The sequence below is a fragment of the Oncorhynchus clarkii genome, chromosome 24 (genome assembly GCF_045791955.1).
Source record: "Oncorhynchus clarkii lewisi isolate Uvic-CL-2024 chromosome 24, UVic_Ocla_1.0, whole genome shotgun sequence".
NCBI classification, from domain to species: domain Eukaryota; kingdom Metazoa; phylum Chordata; class Actinopteri; order Salmoniformes; family Salmonidae; genus Oncorhynchus; species Oncorhynchus clarkii.
The window spans coordinates 5511969-5538371 of NC_092170.1; the positions used below are offsets into that span (position 1 = coordinate 5511969).

Here is a 26403-nt window from a genome sequence, read left to right on the forward strand (position 1 = left end):
ATAGTCCCACTATGCGCATACCATGTGGGATGGCTTATCGCTGCAGAATGCTGTGGTAGCCACGTTGGTTAAGTATGCCTTGAATACTAAATAAATCACAGACAGTGTCACCAGCAAAGCACCATCACACCTCGTCCTCCATGCTTCACGGTGGGATCCACACATGCAGAGATCATCCATTCACCTATCAATCAAATTCAATCAAATGTATTTATAAAACCCTTCTTACATCAGCTGATGTCACAAAGTGCTGTACAGAAACCCGGCCTAAAACCCCAAACAGCAAGCAATGCAGGTGTAGAAGCACCTAGTCTGCGTCTCACAAAGACATGGTTGGAACCAAAAATCTCACATTTGGACCAATGGATAGATGTCCACCAGTCTAATGTCCGTTGCTCATGTTTCTTGGCCCAAGCAAGTCTCTTCTTATTATTGGTGTCCTTTGATAGTAGTTTCTTTGCAGCAATTCGACCATGAAGGCCTGATTCACGAAGTCTCCTCTGAACAGTTGATGTTGAGATGTGTCTGTTACTTGAACTCTGTGAAGCATTTATAACTCTAATGAACTCATCCTCTACAGCAATGGTCACTCTGGGTCTTCCTTTCCTGTGGCGGTCCTCATGAGAGCCAGTTTCATCATAGTGCTTGATGGTTTTTGCGACTGCACTTGAAGAAACTTTCAAAGTTCTTGAAATGTTACGTATTGACTGACTTTCATGTCTTAATGTAATGATGGCCAGTAGTTTCTTTTTGCTTATTTGAGCTGTTGTTGCCATAATATGGACTTGGTGTTTTACCAAATAGGGCTATCTTCTGTATACCACCCTTACCTTGTCACAACACAACTGATTGTCTCAAACGCATAAGAAGTCAAATTAATTTTTTGACAAGGCACACCTGTTAATTTAAATGCATTCCATGTGACTACCTCATGAAGCTGGTTGAGAGAATGCCAGGAGTGTGAACATCTGTCATCAAGGCAAAAGGTGGCTACTTTGAAGAATCTCAAATCTCATATATATAATTTGATTGTTTAACACTTTTTTGGTTACTACATGATTCCATATGTGTTATTTAATAGTTTTGATATCTTCACTAGTATTCTACAATGTATACAATTGTAAAAATAAAGAAAAACCCTTGAATGAGTAGGTGTGTCCAAACGTTTGACTGGTAATGTATATAGCAACACCTCCCCCATAAGCTTTCCTGTCTCTTCTATAGATGTTATATCCTTGTATTTCTACTGCTCTATTATCAAGGTAATCTAAGTGAGTCTCATAAATGGCTAATATATTAATGTTATCTGATGTTAGCAAGTTATAGACATAATATGGAAAAGAACAAGCAAAGTAATAGAAAAAAACCACACATTTAGCAATCCATTAATCAGTTGGTGTGTGTGAGCGTGTGTGTGTGCTGCGGTGTTTAAAGAGGCTCGGCTGTGTTCAATACCTCAAGGAAACCCTGCTAGCTTGATAGGCAGCTAACAGTGGAGCTAGGCTAGCTGCTACACCAAACAGTTCAATCATCAGCTCCTCGGTCGTTAGGATCCCTGGACAGATATCAGCGGTCCCAGCAACTGATACCAACCGCGTTGCGGGATCCAAAATCAAAAGGTAGCTAGCTAGTAACAAAACTTTTCCAATAGAACACCTTTTCAGACACTTTCAAAACTTTCCTAACCAGCGAACTAAGCGCTGCCTCATTCCGGGTTCAACAGGAAGTGACTCTGAGTGGGAAATCTCATCTATGACACCCAAAAGATTGGCATCTGCTCTAAAAAATCCATATCAGTCGTTCTCTAATATGTGTAGGACTTTTATCCTGATATCTGTCCATAGGCTACCTGTATTCTAATTGGCTCCCGTATTAGAGCAAGGACTTCTGGGTAGAAGATAAGTCAGAGCTGCCATGATGTAGGCAAAGAGGAAGAGGCGAAGCGAGAGGTTTTACTCAGCCCACAATCTGTCCACAAAAATAAGCCCACAACGTGAGGAATTTTTGTATGGCGGTCAATGAGAGAGTGTAAAATTTGGTCAACCAAAAAATGAATTGCTAATTTTCTGCGTGAGGTTTATTTGATCAAATAGAAGTTTCATAATAGTCATAATTGTTACGAATGCAAGTGGACGCATGTGGCATTTTGGCAACTTTGAAAGTTGTGCCTGTTGTCATAGAGATAGAGGATTTATCATGTACATTTTAGCATGGGCTTTACCTTTGAGGGCTTCCACCATTTTAATTTAATGTTTAATTTATAATTTTTCTCCCCAATTTCGTTGTATCCAATTACTATCTTGTCTCATCGCTACAACTCCCGTACGGGCTGCGTCCTCCGAAAAACACAACCCAACCAAGCTTCGCGCATCCAACCCGGAAGCCAGCCACACCAATGTGTCGAAGTAAACACCGTGCACCTGGCGACCTTGGTTAGCGCGCACTGTGCCCGGCCCGCCGCAGGAGTCACTGGTGCGCGAAGAGACAAGGATATTCCTACCAGGGAGGCCCTCCCTAACCCGGACGACCCTAGGCCAATCTTCCCACGGACCTCCCGGTCATGGCCGGCTGCGACAGAGCCTGGGCGCGAACCCAGAGTCTCTGGTGGCACAGCTAGCGCTGTAATGCAGTGCCCTAGACCACTGCGCCACACGGGAGGCCCTGCTTCCAACATTTTAAGGTAGTCAACTGGGTGGGGATTCCTTGGATTTAGGAGGAATCAAACAATAGAGAAGAAGATAATTGACTACTTTGAAATGGAGATAGCCTCAATGATGCGGCCAATGCTGTCACAGACACTATAATGGCACAGATTCTTTAAAATTGTATTTATGTATTTATTTTCACCTTTATTTAACCAGGTAGGCAAGTTGAGAACAAGTTCTCATTTACAATTGCGACCTGGCCAAGATAAAGCAAAGCAGTTCGACACATACAACAACACAGAGTTACACATGGAGTAAAACAAACATACAGTCAGTAATACAGTAGAAAAATAAGTCTATATACAATGTGAGCAAATGAGGTGAGATAAGGGAGGTAAAGGCAAAAAAAAGGCCATGGTGGTGAAGATTTAGATTTGAGGTATATTTGCAGTGGAAGAATGTGCAAGGTAGAGATAGAAATAATGGGGTGCAAAGGAGCAAAATACACAAATGAATAAATACAGTAGGGGGAGAGGTAGTTGTTTGGGCTAAATTATAGATTGGCTATGTACAGGTGCAGTAATCTGTGAGCTGCTCTGACAGCTGGTGCTTAAAGCTAGTGAGAGATGTGTTTCTAGTTTCAGAGATTTTTGTAGTTTGTTCCAGTCATTAGCAGCAGAGAACTGAAAGGAGAGGAGGCCAAAGGAAGAATTGGTTTTGGGAGTGACCAGAGATATACCTGCTGGAGCGCGTGCTACAGGTGGGTGTTGCTATGGTGACCAGCGACCTGAGATAAGGGGGGACTTTACCTAGCAGGGTCTTGTAGATGACCTGGAGCCAGTGGGTTTGGCGACGAGTATGAAGCGAGGGCCAGCCAACGAGAGCGTACAGGTCGCAGTGGTGGGTAGTATATGGGGCTTTGGTGACAAAATGGATGCCACTGTGATAGACTGCATCCAATTGATTGAGTAGGGTAGGCCTCCAAGGCTATTTTGTAAATTACATCGCTGAAGTCGAGGATTGGTAGAATGATCAGTTTTACAAGGGTATGTTTGGCAGCATGAGTAAAGGATGCTTTGTTTTGTGAAATAGGAAGCCAATTCTAGATTTAACTTTGGTTTGGTTATGTTTGATGTGAGTCTGGAAGGAGAGTTTACAGTCTAACCAGACACCTAGGTATTTGTAGTTGTCCACATATTCTAAGTCAGAACCGTCCAGAGTAGTGATGTTGGACGGGCGGGCAGGTGCAGGCAACGATCGGTTGAAGAGCATGCATTTAGTTTTACTTATATTTAAGAGCAATTAGAGGCCACGGAAGGAGAGTTGTATGGCATTGAAGCTCGTCTGGAGGGTTGTTAACACAGTGTCCAAAGAAGGGCCAGAAGTATACAGAATGGTGTCGTCTGCGTAGAGGTGGATCAGAGACTCACCAGCAACAAGAGCGACATCATTGATATATACAGAGAAGAGAGTCGGTCGAAGAAGTGAACCCTGTGGCACGCCCATAGAGACTGTCAGAGGCCCGGACAACAGGCTCTCCGATCTGAGGCTCTCAGATTTGACACACTGAACTCTATCAGAGAAGTAGTTGGTGAACCAGGCGAGACAATCATTTGAGAAACCAAGGCTATCGAGGCTGGCGATGAGGATGTGTTGATTGACAGAGTTGAAAGCGTTGGCCAGGTCAATGAATAAGGCTGCACAGTATTGTTTCGTATCGATGGCGGTTAAGATTTTGTTTAGGACCTTGAGCATGGCTGAGGTGCACCCATGATCAGCTCTGAAATCAGATTGCATTGCGGAGAAGGTATGGTGGGATTAGAAATGGTCGGTAATCTGTTTGTTGACTTTGCTTTCGAAGACCTTAGAAAGGCAGGGTAGGATAGATATAGGTCTGTAGAAGTTTGGGTCAAGAGTGTCCCCCCTTTTGAAGAGGGGGATGTCCGCAGCTGCTTTACAATATTTGGGAATCTCAGACGACCCGAAAGAGAGGTTGAAAAGGCTAGTAATAGGGGTGGCAGCTGACTGGATTTGGGAGAAGGAGAAATGGGGAAGGCTTGGGCGAGTTTCTGTGGGGGCTGCAGTGCTGTTGACCGGGGTAGGGGTAGCCAGGTGGAAAGCATGGCCAGCCGTAGAAAAATGCTTGTTGAAATTCTCAATTATAGTGGATTTATCGGTGGTGACAGTGTTTCCTATCTTCAGTGCAGTGGGCAGCTGAGAGGAGGTGTTCTTATTTTCCCATGGACTTTACAGTGTCCCAGAACTTTTTTGAGTTTGTGTTGCAGGAAGCAAATTTCTGTTTGAAAAAGCTAGCCTTGGCTTTTCTAACTGCATGTGTATATTGGTTTCTAGCTTCCCTGAAAAGCTGCATATCACGGGGGCTGTTCGATGCTAATGCAAAATGCCATAGGATGTCAGGTCTGGAGAGAACCAAGGGCTATATCTGTTCCTGGTTCTAAATTTATTGAATGGGGCATGCTTATTTAAGATGGTGAGGAAGGCATTTAAAAAAAATAACCAGGCATCCTCTACTGTAGGGATGAGATCAATATCCTTCCAGGATACCCCGGCCAGGTCGATTAGAAAGGCCTGCTCGCTGAAGTGTTTCAGGGAGCATTTGACAGTGAGGGGTGGAGGTCGTTTGACCGCTGACCCATTACGGATGCAGGCAATGAGGCAGTGATCGCTGAGATCTTGTTTGAAAACAGCAGAGGTGTATTTACAGGGCAAGTTGGTCAGGATGATATCTATGAGGGTGCCCGTGTTTACGGCTTTGGGGTGGTACCTGGTAGGTTCATTGATCATTTGTGTGAGATTGAGGGCATCAAGCTTAGATTGTAGGATGGCTGGGGTGTTAAGCATGTCAGTTTAGGTCGCCTAGCAGCACAAGCGCTGAAGATAGATGGGGGGCAATCAGTTCATATATGGTGTCCAGAGCACAGCTGGGGGCAGAGGGTGGTCTATAGCAGGCCGCAACGGTGAGAGACTTGTTTTTACAGAGGTGGATTTTTAAAAGTAGAAGTTCAAATTGTTTGGGTACAGACCTGGATTGTAGGACAGATCTCTGCAGGCTATCTTTGCAGTAGATTGCAACACCGCCCCCTTTGGCCATTCTATCTTGTCTGAAAATGTTGTAGTTAGGGATGAAGATTTCCAAATTTTTGGTGGTCTTCCAAAGCCAGGATTCAGACACGGCTAGAACATCCGGGTTGGCAGAGTGTGCTAAAGCAGTGAATATAACAAACTTAGGGAGGAGACTTATGTTAACATGCATGAAACCAAGGCTATTACGGTTACAGAAGTCATCAAAAGAGAGCACCTGGGGAATAGGAGTGGAGCTAGGCACTGCAGGGCCTGGATTCACCTCTACATCACCAGAGGAACAGAGGAACAGAACAGAACAGAGGATACAAAGATGAGTCCTCTATTATCTATGGCCTGTTGTTCACAGGTGTATTTGCCCTCTCATTGGCTACAATGGTCCCAGCTGATCTAGCCTCCTTCCTCCTGCTTTCCGTATTTGAAGACAGGTATTTTCTTTGCTAGATTTGTCACATGTCTATCTTGTCAATGTAATAGACAATCTTTGATGTAGTGCAAGGTTATTAAAGTCTTACCCTACAAGGTCTGGACTACTGCTGGTTTTCTGTTCTACTTGATAATTAATTAATTGCACCCAGCTGGTGTCCAAGGTCTAAATCCTTCCCCGATTCAAAAAGCAGCGGAACTGCCTTTGATGTCCAAAATTTAATTTGAGGGATGTAATGTGTGGAGGTGACATGAATACCGCTCCTCTTTTTTGTCTCAGCATTAATGTACTGATGATGCAGTATGTAAGCTTCTTCAACTACAACACCTACAACCCACGGCCTTATAGTACAAAAATGTAAAATGCACTACTGTAAGTTGCGCTGGATAAGAGTGTCGGCTTAAATGACAAAAAATGTAAATGTATACTATCATCTGTAATACCAACATGTTTCAAGCAGACCACCATAGTCCCTGTGCACAAGAACATTAAGGGAACCTGCCTAAATGACTACTGACCCGTAGCACTCATGTCTGGTGCCATAAAGTGCATTGAAAGGCTGGTGATGGCTCACATCAACACCATTATCCCAGAAACCCTAAACCCACTCCAATTTGGATACCGCCCCAAAAGATCTACAGATGGTGCAATCTCTATTGCACTCCACACTGCCCTTTCCTACCTGAACAAAAGGAACACTATGTGAGAATGCTAATCATTGACTACAGCTCAGTGTTCAACACCATTGTGCCCTCAAAGCTCATCACTAAGCTAAGTACCCTGGGACTAAACACCTCGCTCTGCAACTGGTTCCAGGACTTCCTGACGGACCGCCCCCCCCAACACATCCGCCACACTGATCCTCAACACGGGGCCCCTCAGGGGTGCGTGCCCAGTCCCCTCCTGTACTCCCTGTTCACTCATGACTGCATGGCCAGGCACGACTCCAACACCATCATCAAGTTTACTGATGACACAACAGTGGTAGGCCTGATCACCAACAACGATGAGACAGCCTATAGGGAGGAGGTCAGAGACCACACCTGGCTGTGTGGTGCCAGGACAACCTCTCCCTCAACGTGATCAAGACAAAGGAGATGATTGTGGACTACAGAAAAAGGAGGACTGAGCACGCCCCCATTCTCATCAACGGGGCTGCAGTGGAGCAGGTTGAGAGTTTCAAGTTCCTTGGTGTCCACATCACCAACAAATTATCATGGTCCAAACACATCAAGACAGTTGTGAAGAGGGCACAACAACACCTTTGCCCCCTCAGGAGAATGAAATGATTTGGCATGGGTCCCCAGATCCTCAAAAAGTTCTACAGCTGCACCATCGAATGCATCCAGACCGGTTGCATCACCACCTTGTTTGGCAACTGTTCGGTATCTGACCACAAGGTGCTACAGAAGGTAGTACATGCAGCCCAGTACATCACTGGGGCCAAGCTTCCTGCCATCCAGGACCTATATACCAGGCGGTTTCAGAGAAAGGCCCCAAAAATGGTCAAAGACTCCAGTCACCCAAGTCATAGACTGTTCTCTCTGCTACTGCATGGCAAGCTATAAGACTGCTAAACAATTAATCAAATGGCCACCTGGACTATTTACATTGACCCCCCCCCCCCCCCCCCACTTTGTTTTTACTCTGTTGCTACTCGCTGTTTATCATCTATGCATAGTCACTTTACCCATACCTACATGTACAAATGAACAAATTACCTCGACTAAACTGTACACCCCCGCACATTCACTCTGTACCGGGTCCCCTGTATATACAGTAGCCTCGTTATTGATATGTAATTCTACTCTGTTACTTTTTCTTTTTACTTTATTTTATTTGGTAAATATTTTCTTAACTCTATTTCTTGAACTGCACTGTTGGTTTAGGGCTTGTAAGTAAGCATTTCACGGTAAGGTCTACACCTGTTGTATTCGGCGCATGTTACAAATACAATTTGATTTGTTGTGGAGTAAGATAATAATTTGTTATATTTACCACTCTTAATGTTGCCTACTGTTCTGACTTGGTAGTGCACATGTAGCCTATAACCTTTTTTAGAGAAATGTAATCACTGAATATTGTAAGATCTTTCATTGTCTGCTTATATGCCCCCTTTATTTATCCTACGGTTCTGACTTGGTGTACAGGGAGAACACTGTAAGAACGGCCCATGTTCTGAATTCTGTGGCTGTACATTTCAAAAGTGCTAAACAAATAGTTATATTGATTACGTCCATCCTAGCTCGCTCATTAATGTCTTAATCGAAATTATGAATTGCCTCTTATCTGCATGTCATCCCTTTATGCCATAGTTTGTACATCTCAATAGTCATTGAAACCACATTTGTTTAAGCAAGTCAGCTATATCAGCAAAATATTTTTTCAAAGGCAGTAAAAGAGGCTGAATGAACTGTTTCGGTGCCAGGCAAGGCTCCACTGATAGCCAGGTGTAGCAGTGGTAAGATGTTGGGACTACTGTTGGGACACCTTTATGTAGGCCCTAACAGTTTGTGGGCCACGTTTGTCACCGCTATAGTGCAATTAATGTATTGTTACGTGTTGTCTTGTGGAGTGGCTTTGCTGGCACGCATCCCACTTTCTTTTTTTTTGTTGCCCCACCAATATTTACATGTTAAAATCGCCACAGACCATGGTTATGCATGTGCTTTCCATATTTCTTCAGTAAGAAACATTTAAATTTAGCCCTATCCATATAGGCCAATTCCCACAAGTGTAAGGGGTTAAAGAGTTATGTGTTTTACTAGCCTGGGATGTTTTATGAACTTGGCCTACCTCTTATACTGCTATTTTTAAACAGGTTGCTGTACTTTCTCTCTCTCTCTCTCTCTCTCTCTCTCTCTCTCTCTCTCTCTCTCTCTCTCTCTCTCTCTCTCTCTCTCTCTCTCTCTCTCTCTACCTCCTCCCTTATCGCTCCTTTTTTTGCATCTCTTTCATCACTCTCTCCTCTGTTCTGCCGTTCCTCTCTCTCCCTTCTTCCTTTAACCTTACATTTTTCTTCCCTCTCCCTCTACCTTATTTTTCCCTCCCTCTCTTTCCTCTCCCTCTCCCTCCCTCCCTCCACCTCGCCTCCTCCCTCTCCTCTCTCTCCCTCTCCCCCCTCTCTCTCTCTCTCTCTCTCTCTCTCTCTCTCTCTTTCTCTCTCTCCCTCCCTCCCTCCACCTCGCCTTCTCTCTCTCTCTCTCTCTCCCTCTCTCTCCCTCTCTCTCTCTCTCTCTCTCTCTCTCTCTCACTCTCTCTCTCTCTCTCTCTCTCCCTGTCTTTATTCATTTATCAGGTTGTTATTCTCCCTGCCTAGCTGTGCTAATGAAGACGGGATGCAGATGAGGGCGGAGGTCGCCTCTGTAGCATTCGACCCCGGCGCCCGTAGCATGCCACTCTGACTGCCACAGGTCAGTGGCAGTTGTCAATCAAACACACGCACACACCTACACACACATGAAAACCACCAGCATACACACCGTAAAGTCAATATACTCACGGCAAATACACTGCATTGCACAGCAACTGCAGCACAGTCGGATTTAACACAGCGCTCATAGACATACACTTCTTCTTGACCTATCTGAAATACACTGTACAGGAAGGCTCACTGACTACGCAGTTAGTGTGCACTAACGATGTAGCCAATAACCCTTACTGTACAGTGTATTTCAGATAGGTCAAGAAGACCTATCTTCAAGAAGACACCTGACCCTGTATATCAGCGGGGCACACTGTGTGGGCACACTGTGTGACCCACTGATATACAGGGTTAGAATTCACTGCCCCTCAGTCCCACCATACCCCCTGAGTCACTGCCCTGTGAACAGGTGATGCCCTGCCTAATGTCCCTCCCTGCCCACAATAGTCACTGGGCCACAACCTCTGCTTCCCAACCCAGCAGGCAAAGGAGTCATCATAGACTCTTTGTTTCTCTGTGTGTGTGTGTCCTGTTATGTGTATGTACTGTACAGTGTATGCATATTGTAATGTAGGTATACGCATGTGCAATATGCATTTTCATCTATATAAACACACGCGTGAAGCTGGGTATGCCTGGTTACGACCACGAGCATACGAGCATGCATGTCTATGCAGACACACAGGCGCACACACGCGCACGCGCACACAGCTGCCACACTCACACACTCACAAGCACACACACCCACCAGCACACACGTCTCTATTAGCAGTAGTGCCGTTACGCCACCTTTCCTCCATGGCTCATATCTATGCAAAGCCGGGGCCCTGCCAATCAGTCACCCCGTTGACACGGAGCCCCACCTCCCCAATTAGAGCTGACAGGGCAAGATTAGGAGGGGGCCCGCCCCCACCCACCTACCTGCCTACGTGTCAATCACGCGCCCGGGCATCCGCACGCCTGTTTACTGTCAGATCCCATCGCCGTCTGTCAGATGCCACGGCGACCGTCGCCGAGGGAAGAGAGCGGGCGGGAAGAGCAGGTAGGGAGGGAGTGGGGTGGGGGTGGGGGGGAGTTCTGAATTAACTATGCTTCTCCCCACAGACCGGACGCACTTTTAATTCATGAAAGGGATGAGAGGAGAAGGTGAGAAGATGGAGAGAGCGAGAGACAGAGAGAGAAAGGGGGAGGGAGGGAAAGAGGGTGGAAGAGCATTTAACACCCTGAGCAGGATGGTCTTTGAATCTTTTGGAGGGATATTTCCTTCCTTCTCTTCCCTGCCATCCATCCCCCGGTCCTGTCTCTGTCTCCTGTCTCTGTGAGGGAGAACACCCTGTCTGGTTGGACCTCTCAAATGAATATTTAACACTGCTCTGTTTGACGATTAATAGGATATTCCACTCCTTGACAATCCTTGTCATGCCAAACATTGCTGTGTTTGCCATGTTTGGCATGACAAGGAGTAGCAAGAAGTGAAATGTTAGTTAGCACAACCGACTGGATTTCTCCAGGCTACCACAGATGTTTCGTTCCCTCATAAATCTGCTGTAGCATCTGCTGTAGCTAGAAGAGTAGAAGATATAGTCCCGTACACACAGAAAAGGTGGGTGGGATCCTTTGGTACCCGCATGGGGTTATTTGCACTTTAATGAGTTGATATAGCTGACATTGAACCTGAAAATGTTCCCCCGTTTATTGTAGTGTAGAGGTCAAGATACTGGTCCCATTGTGAGACCAGTGTGTGATACGTGTGTTTCAGTTTTTTAAAACTTTTGCCTGTGTATACACTATGTAAATGTAAATGTGTGTGTGTGTTTTCAAAGGGCATTAAGCAGTGCTCTGTTTACAATTATGCATGCATGTGTGTGTGTGTGTGTGTGTGTGTGTGTGTGTGTGTGTGTGTGTGTGTGTGTGGGTGTGTGTGTGTGTGTGTGTGGCCATGGTCCATGGCCATTGGTCCCTGGTGGGACTGTCTCTGTTCTGTGTTGGGGCCACAAGGTGAACACTCTCTAATCCCTGACTGGGGGCCAATGGGGGCTGGGCCGGAGCTACTGCCAGGATTACAGGGCCACAGAGTCAACCCTCGGGAGAGAGCCGGATAGAGAGGGAAAGGAAAAGGAAGGCGGGAGGAGAGAGAGAAGAGGGAGCAGGAGAGGGATGGAGGAGAGGGAAGAGTCACTGATGGGGAATGAGGGTATACGAGCAGTGTTGCTCATCGGCGGCGTGTCCACCACCGACACATATACACACACACACACCCACACATGCACGCGCACACTCCAGAGGAGGCTGGTAGGATGAGCTATAGGAGGACAGGCTCATTGTAATGGCTGGAATGGAGTGAATGGAACGGTATAAAACATACGGAAACACCGTTTGACTCCATTCCATTCATTCCATCCCAGCCTCTACAATGAGCCCGTCCTCCTGTAGCTCCTCCCACCAGCCTCCTCTGATACACACGTATACATAAACACACTAGGCATTAATGCACCTAAGGGTATTCTGTTGAGGTAGTACTGTCGATGCATTTCTGTAGGGTATTGATCATCGGCAGAGATAGTAACAAGAGACATGTTGCCTACGATACCATGTGGCAGGCAGCTGTTGGCCTTGTTCACAGCAGCAGTATTAGAGGCATGTTCACTGTGTATTTAAGCTCAGTCTGATACAGAACCCAGGTCTCTCTCTCTCTCTCTCTCTCTCTCTCTCTCTCTCTCTCTCTCTCTCTCTCTCTCTCTCTCTCTCTCTCTCTCTCTCTCTCTCTCTCTCTCTCTCTCTCTCATATTACATCCATTGGCAGTGTACGGAATAAACTAATGCAAGGAGCCGCTTGTGGATCTGACATCTCTAACGCAGTTCCACTTCCGATCTGATAGAATCTAGCCCTTCACAGTGCATGATCCAGTAATCTTTAATACACATCTTATACACATTTTAATATTTTGTGTATCTTTTCTTCCATACGGCAATGAATACTGACGACTAACTCAAATGCTCATATTATTTTATTGACAAAGTATTCCACTAAATGAAAAAAATATAGAAATGAACTTCTGACCAATGCCAGCTGACAATATTTACTCTTCAATCTGCGTTGCGTTCTTACATATTTTTCAGTACGCGGTCTGGGATGTACGCCATGGGATTTTCTTTGCCAAATGACTTTTTCAGCAGCTTTTCTCTTTCTTTCTCTCTCTGTTTCTTTTCGTTATAGATCCTTGCCACCTGGTCTAGGTGGGCTTTCACCCTCTCCTTGTTCTTCCTGACTTCTTCCTTACTCGCTGCTTTTCTAGCTCTGAGCAGCTCTTTCACTTTGTTCTTCTCCAACATCTCTCTTTCTTTCCTCTCCTTTTTCTCCTGCTTTGCCCTGACTATCTGGGCAATTTCAATTTCCATCTGAAAGAGAGAAAGAAAGACAAAGAGAAAGAGAAAGAGAAAGCCCATATATGTTAGACAGTGATCTGAGATATTATTGTTACTCCCTCTCTAGCATGCAGACAACTTAATCCATTGAATCTGATAGTATAGTATAATCTGAACTCTGACTGGTTAAATGGAGTGCTGTACCTGTGCCTGCTCTTGCTCTCTGAACCTCAGGACAGTCTGCATGTGGTGCAGCTTTATGTGGGCCTCCTTCGTCCGCTCCACAATATCTCTCTTCTCTATTGCCCATCTCTCTTTTTGCCTTTGCATTTTCTCAATTTCAGTGCTCTTTCTCTCCCGCTCCCCTGTAAACTCCAACCTCTCCTTTTCCATCTCTCCCTTTTCCATCTCCCATCCCTTCTTCTCTTGTCCATGCAGGCACAGAATCCTCTTCTTTTCTCTTTCCAGAGCCTCTATCGCTCTCTCCTTTTCTCTCAGCTCAATCATCCACTCCTCCGCTGCCTGCGTGCTCCTGCTCTTAATCTCCTCCTTCTCCTTCATCCACCTTTCCCCCCGTTGATCCAAGAGGCTTCGTAGGCCAGCCTTGGCCTTGGCCCATCTACCCTTGTCCTCCTTCCAGCCATCTAGGGTCTGATTCCTCTCCTGGTCTGCATTGGCCAAAGCTGTCTTCAAACCATTTTTTACGAGGTTCCATCCATTCCTCTCTCTCACCCTCTCCTTCTCCGCCCTTTCATTCTCAGCTAACAGCCTCTTATTGTCCTCTACTGTCACGTTCCATAACTTGGCCAAGGACATCTTCTCCTTTGATATCTTGTCCCTCAGCGTTTGTGTGTCGGCCGCTGTGCTTTCTCTCTGTTTGTCCAACACCTCTCGCTGCCTTTCATTCTCAGCTAACAGCCTCGTGTTCTCCATGGTCAACTTCCCAATCTTGGCCAAGTGCAGTATCTTCTCCATCGTCACCTTTGCCATCTTGACTTCTATCTTTTCTTTGTCTGCCATTAAGCTTTCTCTCTGTTTCTTCAACATTTCTCTCTCCCTTTCGTTCTCAGATAACAGCTTGGTACTCTTCACTGTCACCTCTCCTACCTTGGCCATGTTCAGTATGTTCTGCACCTTCAGCTTTGCCATCTTGAGCTCCATCTTTTTTCTGTCCGACACTTCACTTTGTCTCTGTTTCTCAAGCAACTCTCTCTCTAGCTTCCATTGGTAGTGGTTTACCTCAATAGAAGCCTCCTTCTCCCTGATCTGTCTAAGCAACTCTTTAATTAGCCTTTCTCTTTCTTTCTCTGGTTCCACCCTCACCTTGTTGACTTTCTCCATCACCTCTCTATCCAGCTTCCATCGGTTGTGGTCTACCTTGTTACAAGTCTCAATCTCCGCTCTCATTCTCAGCAGCCCATCCATTTCTCTTTGTCTTTCTTTCTCTCGTTCCGTCCTCATCTTGTTGCCTTTCTCCACCTCTTCACTTTCAGCCATCTTTTTCTCCGTCTCACTGACTCCTCTCTGACTGTGTGATATGAGGTTGCTTCTTGTGTGAATATTTTCAGTCTGGATTTGAACGATTTGTAGCTTCCTCAATTATCACAGTAACAGTAACACAGGTGATTTGAGAGAAAAAAACAACAGGAGGAGGTCAGCATTTGAAAGGAACAATTTAATTTCAGTATTCCACTGTTCGAAATAAAAACAACCATACAAAACAGAAGCTAACAGAAACTAGAAAATATGTGGAGGAACATGTATTCCTTCTTTCTTTTTTTTTTTTTTTAAGTCTGTGTGAATCTTGTTTAAGTCGTTTTCTTAAACGTTTTCAAACTTCAGTTACCGTCAAGCTAATTGGTAGAACGTATGAAATGCTAATAAGTAAGCAACCTTCTCTGATTTCCTTAGAAGTCAAACACTTTTACACATGATTATTTTCTGACTCACCTGGTTCAGTGTCACCTCTCCTCCTTGATTTCTGTCCAGTTGTGAAGATTTTTAAAAAATGTAGGCACTTGAGAAGTTAAGATCTGATGAATGGATGTGCTGGTTGTTTTATTTGGTTTGGAACTTGTTGTAGCCACATTCTGAATTCTATGGTTGTAGCCGAGCCTAATTGTTGAGTCATAATGACATTGGAATGTTGGCTTGAATTCTGTATTCTGGCCTAAAATTTCAGAATTCTCAAGATTTTAGAATTATATTTCAATTTGTTTTATTTGTGTAATACATTCTATATGCAAAATTCTAACCCATGGATGCTGTCTGAAAGTTTTACATTTTACATTCTCAGCCAAAGAAAATAAAGATGATTTTGTAAGTGTTGACTGCCATGGTGCCGAGAGCTCTGTAAATATTGTTAATAAAAAAAAATATAAATATATATATTCTGTATTTGAGGGTTGAGCTACAATATCTGGTGGTTACCCATGGATTTACAGGACTGACGGTGGCAAGTCTTGGCTTGGCTAGCTAGATGGCTACTCTGAATTTGAATGATACACCGGCTGTTTCTTCCTCAGTTTCTGGAAGAATGTGCACTGTGGTGAGAGGGGATGACAGAGGCTTGCCTCGTAGGAGACAAGGTGTTGCTAAGGTGTGGTGTTCTCTCAGGCGCCTATAGCTGCTGAAGCATCACCCGGGTGGGTGCTACACTTTTCTGTGGTTTATCTCTTCCAGCCTACGCACCTACGTCCCCCTCGGTGAGGCAAGATCAGAGGAGTCCACTATAACCTAACACTATAACATCTGCTCTGTCAACCTTGTCCAACTGTCTGAAAGAGGTTAAGTCTCGGATGCACAACAACTTCCTCAAACTCAACAGCAGCAAGACAGAGGCAATGCTGATAGGCTCCACCCAGCAGATCACCAATTCCTGCAGCATCCGCCCTGCTATAGATGGCCACATCATCCTCCTCTCCTCAGCCATCACAATCCCGGGTGTGAAATTCGACCCTGCTGTGTCCTTCAATGTCCTAGGGGTAAAATGTCATTCTTTCACCTGAAGATCTCCCACCTAAGGCACTCTTTCACCGATTCTGACGCAGAACAGCATATCCATTTGTTTTCTCCAGAATTGATTATGGGAATGCAGTACTTGGGGGCCTGCCTGCCAACTTAATTCATAAATTGCAGCTCATTCAAAACAGCCCTTATGAACCTCCATGCACCCCGCGGTTAAGCTACGCCACACTGCTTCATGCCCCCAGGACCCGGCTCCAAACAATGGGGGAGCGTGCCTTTTCCTCCCACTCACCAAGCCTTTGGGAACTCCCTTCCTGACAATCTCAGGGCTGCTCAGACTGTTGCCGCTCTTAAAGCAGGCCTTAAGACTCGTCTTTATTGGCTGGCCTACCCTTCCTCCTAGTCTTGATTGCTGCTTTTATGAAATTGTTAAACATACTCGCTTTTTTAGATTTTCCAACCCTGTTCCTGGTGAGCTACGGTCCTGCAGGTTTTCACTCCAACCCTAATCTAGCACAGTTGATTCTAATAATCAGCCGCTTGATAAGCTGAATCGGGTTAGTTACAACTGGGTGTGGGTTGAAAACCTACAGGTGGGTACTGTAGCTGTTCAGGAACAGGGTTTTAGAACCCTGGTCTAGATGTCTCTGTGCTACAGGCCCTATCACTGGGTGATGATGCCAGTTTCTGATAGTTAGGAACAGTGATCCTGGAGACAGCCAACAGAGAGAAGGAGAGAGAGGGAGAGAGAGGGAGAGAGAGGGAGAAAAAGGGGGGGTCTGTATTGGCTAGGGAGCTAATTCACAAGGTATCTCAGAGTGGGAATGCCGATCTAAGATCAGTTTCCCACATTTTTGCTCATTGTGATCTACAAGGCTAAATGGATCCTAGATCAGCACTCCTACTCTGAGATGCTTTGTGAATACAGGCCTTGGTGGTTAGGAAAAGTGGTCCTGCAGACTGAGATCAGTCCAGAGAGAGAGAAAGAGGGAATGCCTGTATTGGCCAGGGCAGTTTGATGCCTTTAGCTAAATGACGGTGGCAGATGGAGGGATTGCTTTGGGAAGTTGTAATCCATCATGATTTCAGATGGACTCACAGCAGCGCTATGTTTTTGGGGTTATGGTCTGGAGCTGTGATTGATGTGATGTGGAGGCTGGTGTAGTGTGTGTGTGGGTGTGTGTATTTTTGTCTTTCAGCATTTTCACTGTCTAAATGTACACCTGTGTGTACAGCGTGGTACGTGTGTGTGCTCCTGCATGTGAATGTGTTAGCCATGGTTTGCCAGGACGCTCCGTTGCCGTGTGTGTGTGTGTGTGTGTGTGTGTGTGTGTGTGTGTGTGTGTGTGTGTGTGTGTGTGTGTGTGTGTGTGTGTGTGTGTGTGTGTGTGTGTGTGTGTGTGTGTGCGTGTGTGCGTGTGTCTGTGTGTTATTGTATTTCTTTAAGCTGAAGCATTTGTCTGTGTCTCTCTCTCTTCCCCCTACAGGTTGAAGTCACACCCAAGTTAATTCTTCAATTAGCGTGAGCCAGATATTCCGGGAAGATCGGAGGGCCCGCCAATCGATGTCCAATTAGCGAGGCTTCGTGGCCCGGGTGAGACAAGGGGAGAGGGGGACCTCACCGGGCATGTTATTGGGGGGGGAGAGCGGGGAGCGGGAGGAGGGGTCGTGAGGGTATTCTGGTGGGGGTATGTGGATGGATGTTAGATGCTCCATCAAGCTGTGCGGAGACCGGTGTAATTAATCCATTTAAGACGGCCGATTGCAGATGACTTTGGGAATACAGGAGTGACCAGCCCTAGAGAGAGAGAAAGGGCAAGAGAGAGAGAGAGAGAGAGGAACAAGAGAGAAAGAGAAGCAAAAGAGAGACAACGCGAAAGAGTGAAAGACAGAGAAAGAGCAGGGATGTGTTTTGGCATAATCATCTGGTATATGGTATATTAGGTACCATCAAAATCAACAGTTAGCGTATCTGCTCTTGCATGGAGTGTAAAAATGTAGAAGTGACAGGCGGAAGCACAGCCCTCCAGCAGATGTCTTTTTGTTCTTGTGTATTAATAGGTCGATGGATGGATGAGCCACGAGTGTCTCATCATTCCAATTCCAATGCATTATTCCAATGCTATTTACAGCTTTGTTAAGACTATTCCTTTTTTTTTTTTAAATGCATTTTGTGCCTGCTTTTTGACTACTCTAATGTATGTACGTGTCTTCCTTTAGTTCAGCCGCTGTTGCACATTCATCTTTATATAGTTGTATGATTTCTATCATTTGGAAGCTGAGGCACATGTTCAAGCTGGGCGAAAGTGCATTTAGGGAAGCTTTCATTCCATCACAACAATTGAATTGAAATACAAATGTTGTATTTTGGGGATTGGGAAAAGTGCTCTATGAATGGAATACAGTGCTTACTTATTACAGTAATATGAGTCCTCGTCCTTAGTACAGTGACCTACAAACGTCCTATTGTACACTTGTTCTCTGTGTAACAATGTTTAAGGTCACCTCTAATGTAGACCATTATTGTATGGCAAAACAGCATGATTCTGTGTGTGTGTGTGCGTGTGTGCGCGTGTGTGTGTGTGTGTGTGTGCTGTCACCTAAACTTGCTCTAGCAGTATGTGTGAGTAAATTTGAATATCTATTGATTAGCTCTGACACTGTCTGATAGACAGATCTATGTTAATACCACTCAAGACAGCCACAATGTCACACGTACAAACACACACACACACACACACACACACACACACACACACACACACACACACATAGCCGACGACCGTGGCTTGAGCCATCCTATTCGCCCGCGGCTCTTCAAACTGAACAACACGAGCTGACAGAGAAAGACAGAAAGAGATGGGAAAATAAACGGAGAGAGAAAAGGAGAGCAAGGGAGATAGACAGTAAGAGAGAGAGAGAGAGAGAGAGAGGGAGAAAGAGAGACGAGGTAAAGAGTTCCTGATAGAAATAGGTAAATAGAGGGAGGAGGGGGAAGAGAGAAAAAGAGAGAGGCAGAAAAAGAGAGCGTGAAAGTGAGTGTCCGCCTCTCTCCGCTGCCGCCAGAGGCGAACAGACAGCCACTCCGCTGCAGGAATGCTAATTCAACAAACTATTTTTTTCTCTCATTTTTACCTCCCTTCTCCTCTCTCTGGGAAGTTGAGGCCATCAGAGACAAGACTGTTTTATGGGCTTTGATGATGGTGGTGCTGCCACTGACATACATGATGAAACAAGGCTAGGTGTTGGTGTGTGTGTGCATACGTGTGTGTTTGGGGTCTGGGACAGACACTCTTTCACCCCCTTCCCTCTTTGTTCCCACCTCCCTTCCTCCATCCTAAAGGTTTCCCTGTTCTGCCCCCACGCCCACCCCCCCGGCTAATTCAACGACATCATGTTTGTCTGCGGCTCAGTAGCCATGGCGATGGTGTTCTCGTGGGGGGGGGGTTGTGGGGTCAGGGGCCAATCGCAGGTCACTTAGCTGACCTCTATCTGTCTGTGTCACAGGGCGGTCACCTTTGACCCCTGCTTCCCAGCCCTGTCTGAAACACGAGGCAGAGAACAGTTGTTTTGGGAGACATCCAAGAGGATAAATGTCTGTTTTTTTTTATCACCCAGGCCAGTCATTCTATCATTTGAAGCATTCACATCACAGCGCAATGCCCCCCAGTAAAAACTATTGTTATTTCTCCCTTGAACTTATGTACAGAGCCCTGCTGTTCAAACTGTCATCTGTTCAATTTCAAGACGTAACCTTGAGACTAGCGTCTCCCCCCATCTCCCCCTGGCTTTCGGCAGGCCCATGGCATCTTCAGAGGTTGCAGACTCTTGATGTGTGATCCATTTAGATAGTGCTCAGTTTTTTCCCCCGTGCATACAACCACTCATGCACGCTCTCACGCGCACACACACGCAATTACGCACACACACTCACGCAATAACACGCATACGCGCAGTCATGCAGTTTTTGGGGGTTTAAAGTAATCTCAGATAAGCTTGACAGACAGGTAGTAAATGTTTGGAAAGTGTGTGTCGCGAGTTATGGTTATATGTGGCGGCAGGTAGGCTATTGGTTAGAGCGTTGGGCTTGTAACCGAAAGGTTGCAAGATCGAATCCCTGACCTGACAAGGTAAAAATCTGTGGTTCTGCCCCTGAACAAGGCAGTTAACCCACTGTTCCTAGGCCGTCATTGAAAATAAGAATTTGTTCTTAACTGACTTGCCTAATTAAATAAAGGTAAAATATGCTTTTTTGAAAACAGACATTGAATAATAATCTTTATATTTTCAGGGTTTCAATTTCAATTTGAATGTCTGCTCATTGCTTTCTACTTCAGTTCAAATACATTCTGTTGTCCAAATCATCCCCGTCTGGTTGTTTTTCCCCCGTACGCTGTATGCAAAGGTTTACATTGAACATTCCAGCCTTGTATATCATCTCACTTACATTCACCTCACTCCAGCCCCACATCTCCCCATGCTCCGTCCCTCTATTTTCTTATCTGTTTTCCTTTCTCTCTCTCTCTCTCCATCTCCCTCTCTCTCTCTATTTCTTTCTATCAGTCTGTCTTTTCTCTGGCTCCTCTGGCTGGTCCCCCTGTGGCACACCGTGTCGTGTCCCTAATTTATTTATAATTAGTGCTCTTTGTCGGGATGCACGGGGAATGTTAAAGTACAAGCCACTCCGCTCTGGGTACAAATGGGCTAGTGTTCCTGCCTCTCCTCAACACAGCGACCCAGTAGAGAGAGCTCTACTGCTAGCCACAACCACAGCCCAAGACATAGGCCAGCACCTTAGGTCCCTGGGCACACACACACGTGCACGCATGGACGGGCGCGTGCATTCGCACACACAGATATACAGGTAAATGATTGAGAAGGCTTTTCTGTGCAGTATTCAACGTTTATTTATTTGCGTTGCGATTTTGAACATTATTTCAGGGTGTGTTTGGAATTGTCTTGAGTGAAATGTGAACGCGAGAGCGTGTGTTATAGGTTTCTTTGCTTGTTGGTGTACTAAGACTGGTCATGAATTATCTCCGTTTCTTATCATGTCATTTCTTATCAACCCTGTCATACTATATATGCATTTTATTTAGGGGGTATTGCAGATAGATTGTAAGTTCCATCAATGTAATTGTCTGCATAATTTACAATCCCCCATATATGGCCTTCTAGGCAGAGTTGCAAAGAAAAAGCCATATCTCAGACTGGCTAATAAAAACTAAATATTCAGATGGGCAAAAGAACACAGACACTGGACAGAGGAACTCTGCATAGAAGGCCAGCATCCCGGAGTTGCCTCTTCACTGTTGACGTTGAGACTAGTGTTTTGAATGGTACTATTTAATGAAGCTTCCAGTTGAGGACTTGTGAGGCGTCTGTTTCTCAAACTAGACACTCAAATGTACTTGTCCTCTTGCTCAGTTGTGCACCAGGGCCTCCCACTCCTCTTTCTATTCTGGTTAGAGCCAGTTGCGCTGTTCTGTGAAGGGAGTAGTACACAGCGTTGTACGAGATCTTCAGTTTCTTGGCAATTTCTCGCATGGAATACCCTTCATTTCTCAGAACAAGAATAGACTGATGAGTTTCAGAAAAAAGGTATTTGTTTCTGACCATTTTGAGCCTGTACTCAAACCCGCAAATGCTGATGCTCCAGATACTCAACTAGTCTAAAGAAGGTCAGTTTTTGTCACGTTCTGACCTTTATTTCCTTTGTTTTGTATTTAGTTAGTATGGTCAGGGCGTGAGTTGGGTGGGTAGTCTATGTTTGTTTTTCTAGGTTTTGGGTATTTCTATATTTCGGCCTAGTATGGTTCTCAATCAGAGGCAGGTGTCAGTAGTTGTCTCTGATTGAGAATCATACTTAGGTAACCTGGGTTTCACTGTGTGTTTGTGGGTGATTGTTCCTGTCTCTGTGTTTTGCACCAGACAGGGCTGTTTTTGGTTTTCCACGTTTGTTGTTTTGTAGTGTTCGTGTTTATCCTTTTTGTTATTAAACATGAATCAATATAATCACGCTGCTTTTTGGTCCGCCTCTACTTCACCACAAGAAGACCGTTACAGTTTTAATAGCTTCTTTAATCAGAACAACAGTTTTCAGCTGTGCTAACATAATTGCAAAAGGGTTTTCTAATGATCAATTAGCCTTTTAAAATGATAAACTTGGATGAGCTAACACAACGTGCCACTGGAACACAGGAGTGATGGTTGCTGATAATGGTCCTCTGTATGCCTATGTACAGGTATATAACATTCTATTGGTTGAAAAATGTTGATTCTGTTTTGAAAAAAAAAGTTTTGAATCTGGTGTCATTTTGTGTATCAGTTCATAAAGCAGGTGCCATAGAATCTGTACATCGAGAATCTCTTCCAAACTATTTTGCAATCTATATGGCACAGCTGTCAATTATTTGGTCATTAAATTAAACTGGTATATTTTTTTATTAACCACAATTCTTATTCACCAATTGGGTCGTTAATGCAGGGCCAACACACAGGGCCGACAGACAAGTTCCTTTCTTTTTCCCCCTTCCACTTGCCTCTTCCATTTTTTGTTGTAATGCTGCAATTAGTTGGTTATAATTTTAGGTAGAGCAGACATTTCCATATGTCTGTTAGCTGCATGTGTGACATAACTCCACCAGTCCTATTTACGATATCATTTTCTATTATTTATTTATTATTGTATTTAACCTTTATTTAACTAGGCAAGTCTGTTAAGAACAAATTCTTATTTATAATGACGGCCTACCGAAAGGCAAAAGGCCTCCTGCGGGGATGGGGGGCCTGGGATAAAAATAAAAATAAATAAAATATAGGACAAAACACACATCACGACAAGAAAGACACCACAACAGTACATAAAGAGAGACCTAAGACAACAACATAGCATGGCAGCAACACATGACAACACAGCATGGTAGCAACACAGTATGGCAGTAGCACAAAACATGGTACAAAAATGATTGGGCACAGACATAGGCACAAAGCGCAAGAAGGTAGAGACAACAAAACATCAGGCGAAGCAGCCACAACTGTCAGTAAGAGTGTCCATGATTGAGTCTTTGAATGAAGGGATGGAGATAAAACTGTCTAGTTTGAGTGTTTTTTGCAGCTCGTTCCAGTCGCTAGCTGCAGCGAACAATTACGATAGATTTAACCTTTGCCTGCAGCTTTGATATGTACTGAGAGAAGGACAGTGTATCGTCTAGCCATACTCCCAAGTACTTGTATGAGGTGACTACCTCAAGCTCTAAACCTTCAGAGGTGGTAATCACATCTGTGGGGAGAGGGGCATTCTTACCAAACCACATGATCATCATTTTAGAGGTGTTCAGAACAAGGTTAAGGGCAGAGAAAGCTTGTTGGACCCTAAGAAAGCTTTGTTGTAGAACGGTTAACACAAAATCCGGGGAGGGGTCAGCTGCGTATTAAAAGATGAGAGAGCTTCCTAGTGCCTGAGGTATGTTGTTGATGTAAATTGAGAAGAGCGTGGGGCCTAGTATCGAGCCTTGGGTTACTCCCTTGGTGACAGGCAGTGGCTGAGACAGCAGATGTTCTGAATTTATACACTGCACTCTTTGAGAGAGATAGTTAGCAAACCATGCCAAAGACCCCTCAGAGACACTAATACTCCTTAGCCGGCCCACAAGAATGGAATGGTCTACCCGAGCAGTCCTGGGCAACTTCAACACTTGATTGGTGTCACACTTTTGCCCCAGCCCCAGCTAACACACCTGACTCCAATAATCAACTAATCTTCAGTTAAAAATGCAATTAATTAAATCAGGTGTGTTTGCTAGGGATGGGGGAAAAGTGTGACACCAATCAGGTGTTGGAGTTGCCCAGGCCTGGTCTACCGTATCAAAAAGCTTTGGCCAAGTCAAAATAGCAGCACAACAACATTGCTTAGAATCAAGGGCAATGGTGACATCATTTAGGACCATTAAGGTTGCAGTGACACATCCATAACCTGAGCGGAAACCAGATTTCATCCCAGAGTGAATACAATAGACATCAAGAAAGCCAGTCAGTTGATTATTGACAAGTTTTTCCAACACTTTTTATAAACAGGGCAAAATAGAAATAGGCTTATACCAGTTAGGATCAGCTTGATCTCCCTCATTAAATAAAGTACACACCGTGGCTGCCTTCCAAGCAATGGGAACCTCCTCAGAGGGGAGAGATACATTAAAAAGGTCAGAAATGTACAAATATTGTACCTTTTTAAAAACATTTTATAATAAAATAAAATACTATATTTGAGTTTATCCACAATATTTGTTGCATTATTTGTTCTGGCTTTTCTGGTGGATTAAACTGAAATTGCAGCCAACTTTCTATGGCTTGTTTTAAAAATAACAATATTTTGGAGATGTTTTCGTTTTCAAATAACCGAAAGTGAGAGGTTGTAATCTGAATAACGGGGAAAATGACATTCTTGAACATTGGGTGAGACATTCTTACTAATTTAACCAGTTCAGATTTAAGTATACATTTTGTACAACTGACACCTTTAGTGAGAGGTCAATTTTTTATTTATTAAATGATTTATGCCCCCCAAATTCATATTAATTATATAAATAGGCCCATTTAATTTTGTCTGTCCTGCCATTCCAAATCAAATTGAATATTTCTTGCTTATATAATTTTAAAAACAGGTCACCATAAGCAAATAGGTAAACTGTGATATGACTGAAGAGTTAATCAGGGTGATTTTTCCACAAATAGACAGGTATTTTCCTTTCCATGGTAGCAAGATCTGTTTTTGCTAACTTTCTATAAAAATGTATTGGAGTGAAATTTCTTACTTTCAGGATATGTAGACCGAGTTAGTCCACATCCCCGTCAGACCATTTCATTGGTATACTACACGGTAATGTAAAAGTTACATTTTTTAATGTGATCCAATACATAATATACGTAGTACATCATTTGGTTTTAATCCAAAGATGTTATACAAAGTATATAGATCATCTATGAGGCTGTGGAGGGATTCTAATTGTGGATTTAAAAGAACATGAATCCATCAGCGTACAATGACACCTTTGTTTTTAAGCCCTGGATTTTTAACCCGTTAATATTATTGTTGGATCTGATTTTACCAGCTAACATTTCGATGGCAATAATAAATAGATATGCCGATAGTGGACAACCTTGTTTTACTCCCCTTGACAGTTTAAAACTTTCTGAGAAGTAGCCATTATTTACTATTTTACATATAGGGTTACTATACATTACGTTAATCCATTTTATAAGAGATTCTCAAAAATGTTAATATTCCATATATTGACTCTAGTCGTACATACATAAGGGAACATTTCGGCATTTCGTGTATGATCAGTGAGAAAGTCCATATTGCAAATGTACGGTCCCTTACTAGACGTCCGAAATCGTTTGTAAAATTCGCGGTCGGCGTCGGGCCGTGCGGTAGGGCCAGACCTACCGGGAAGTCATCAAATGAACTTTGTCGGACATTCGGTTTCCGTTTTATAAAATAAACAAGTTTTTGACCGTTTTTCCGCTATCCCGGAATTTCCCACAAGAGGGCATACGGAATCATATGGCAATTTGGCAAAACATCACGAATCACGACGGGGCCTTATCTCGAAAACGGAAAATATTTCGAAGCCGAAACTTGGTGAGCGTAGGTTTGGCATAATGGGCAGTTGGCCCCGAACAAGATGGCGTCTAGGCCTCGACGGTTTTTGAGTTATGGCCGTTTTTCTGGGATTAAAGGTCCTAAATGGAAATAGAGAAATTATTTTTCCACTTCAGGTCAAAGTCAAGGAGCCTCCGGTGTCAATAAAAAAAGAACCAGCCATTTATCTATCGTCATTTAAGAGAAACGGAACAATGACAACTTGGCGATGGTCACAAATAGGCGTTTTTTTTTTCAACGGTTACAGATCCAGTTGCAGGGTGTTCATACGAATCTTTTTAAAGTGTGCTGCGGAGCTCTGCGAGATTTCTGTGATTTTCTATGATTTTCTGAAATAACACACACATACTAAACCCTCCGTAAATAACTCAGTTGTTAACGTAAAGACTTAAAACTCAGGATTCTGTAACAGCATACCCCAATGAGGATATGTGGTGATTTATAGCTTCCTGTGCCAACCGGAAGTGCCATAATTGGTGTCTCAGGGGCTGTTTCAAAGGGTTAAAAAAGTCTGATCTGTCCAAAACTTCATATATGTGATTAGGCAACCCCCATGAACTGTAAATCAGTCATTTTTCCCCAAAAAATTCAAAGGAAAAAAAAATCACACTAAAACACAACTTGAATGGAGGGACGTATTGGGGTGCGTAGAGACAGACAGTGGCTGCAATAGTTAGCTTTGTTGGAGCTAAAAAAGAACCGTCAGACCTAGAGTTCCGAAACTTTAGAAACCTGTTCTAGACCTCCGGTCGATGGTGCGTGGTGAGTTACGTGGCTCTAGACGGTTCTCGGACCGAGAAACAGCCTC

The 26403-nt window shown here is 44.2% G+C and overlaps 1 protein-coding gene across 1 annotated transcript; it reads right to left on the minus strand.

Moving 5' to 3' along the window:
* Positions 1 to 12703: 12703 nt before the first annotated feature.
* Positions 12704 to 14461, minus strand: LOC139382225 (calponin homology domain-containing protein DDB_G0272472-like). Its single transcript, XM_071126101.1, has 2 exons — positions 13169 to 14461; positions 12704 to 12997 (listed from the first exon to the last, which is right to left on the minus strand). Exons 1-2 carry the CDS (start codon positions 14459 to 14461, stop codon positions 12704 to 12706), a joined length of 1587 nt encoding a protein of 528 aa, XP_070982202.1.
* Positions 14462 to 26403: the final 11942 nt, after the last annotated feature.

Coding starts and splice junctions, on each gene's coding strand:
- LOC139382225 (XM_071126101.1), bottom strand. CDS start 14,461: ATGGCTGAAAGTGAAGAGGTGGAGAAAGGCAACAAGATGAGGACGGAA. Junction 12,998..13,168: donor GAGAGCAAGAGCAGGCACAG/GTACAGCACTCC, acceptor TCTCTCTTTCAG/ATGGAAATTGAAATTGCCCA.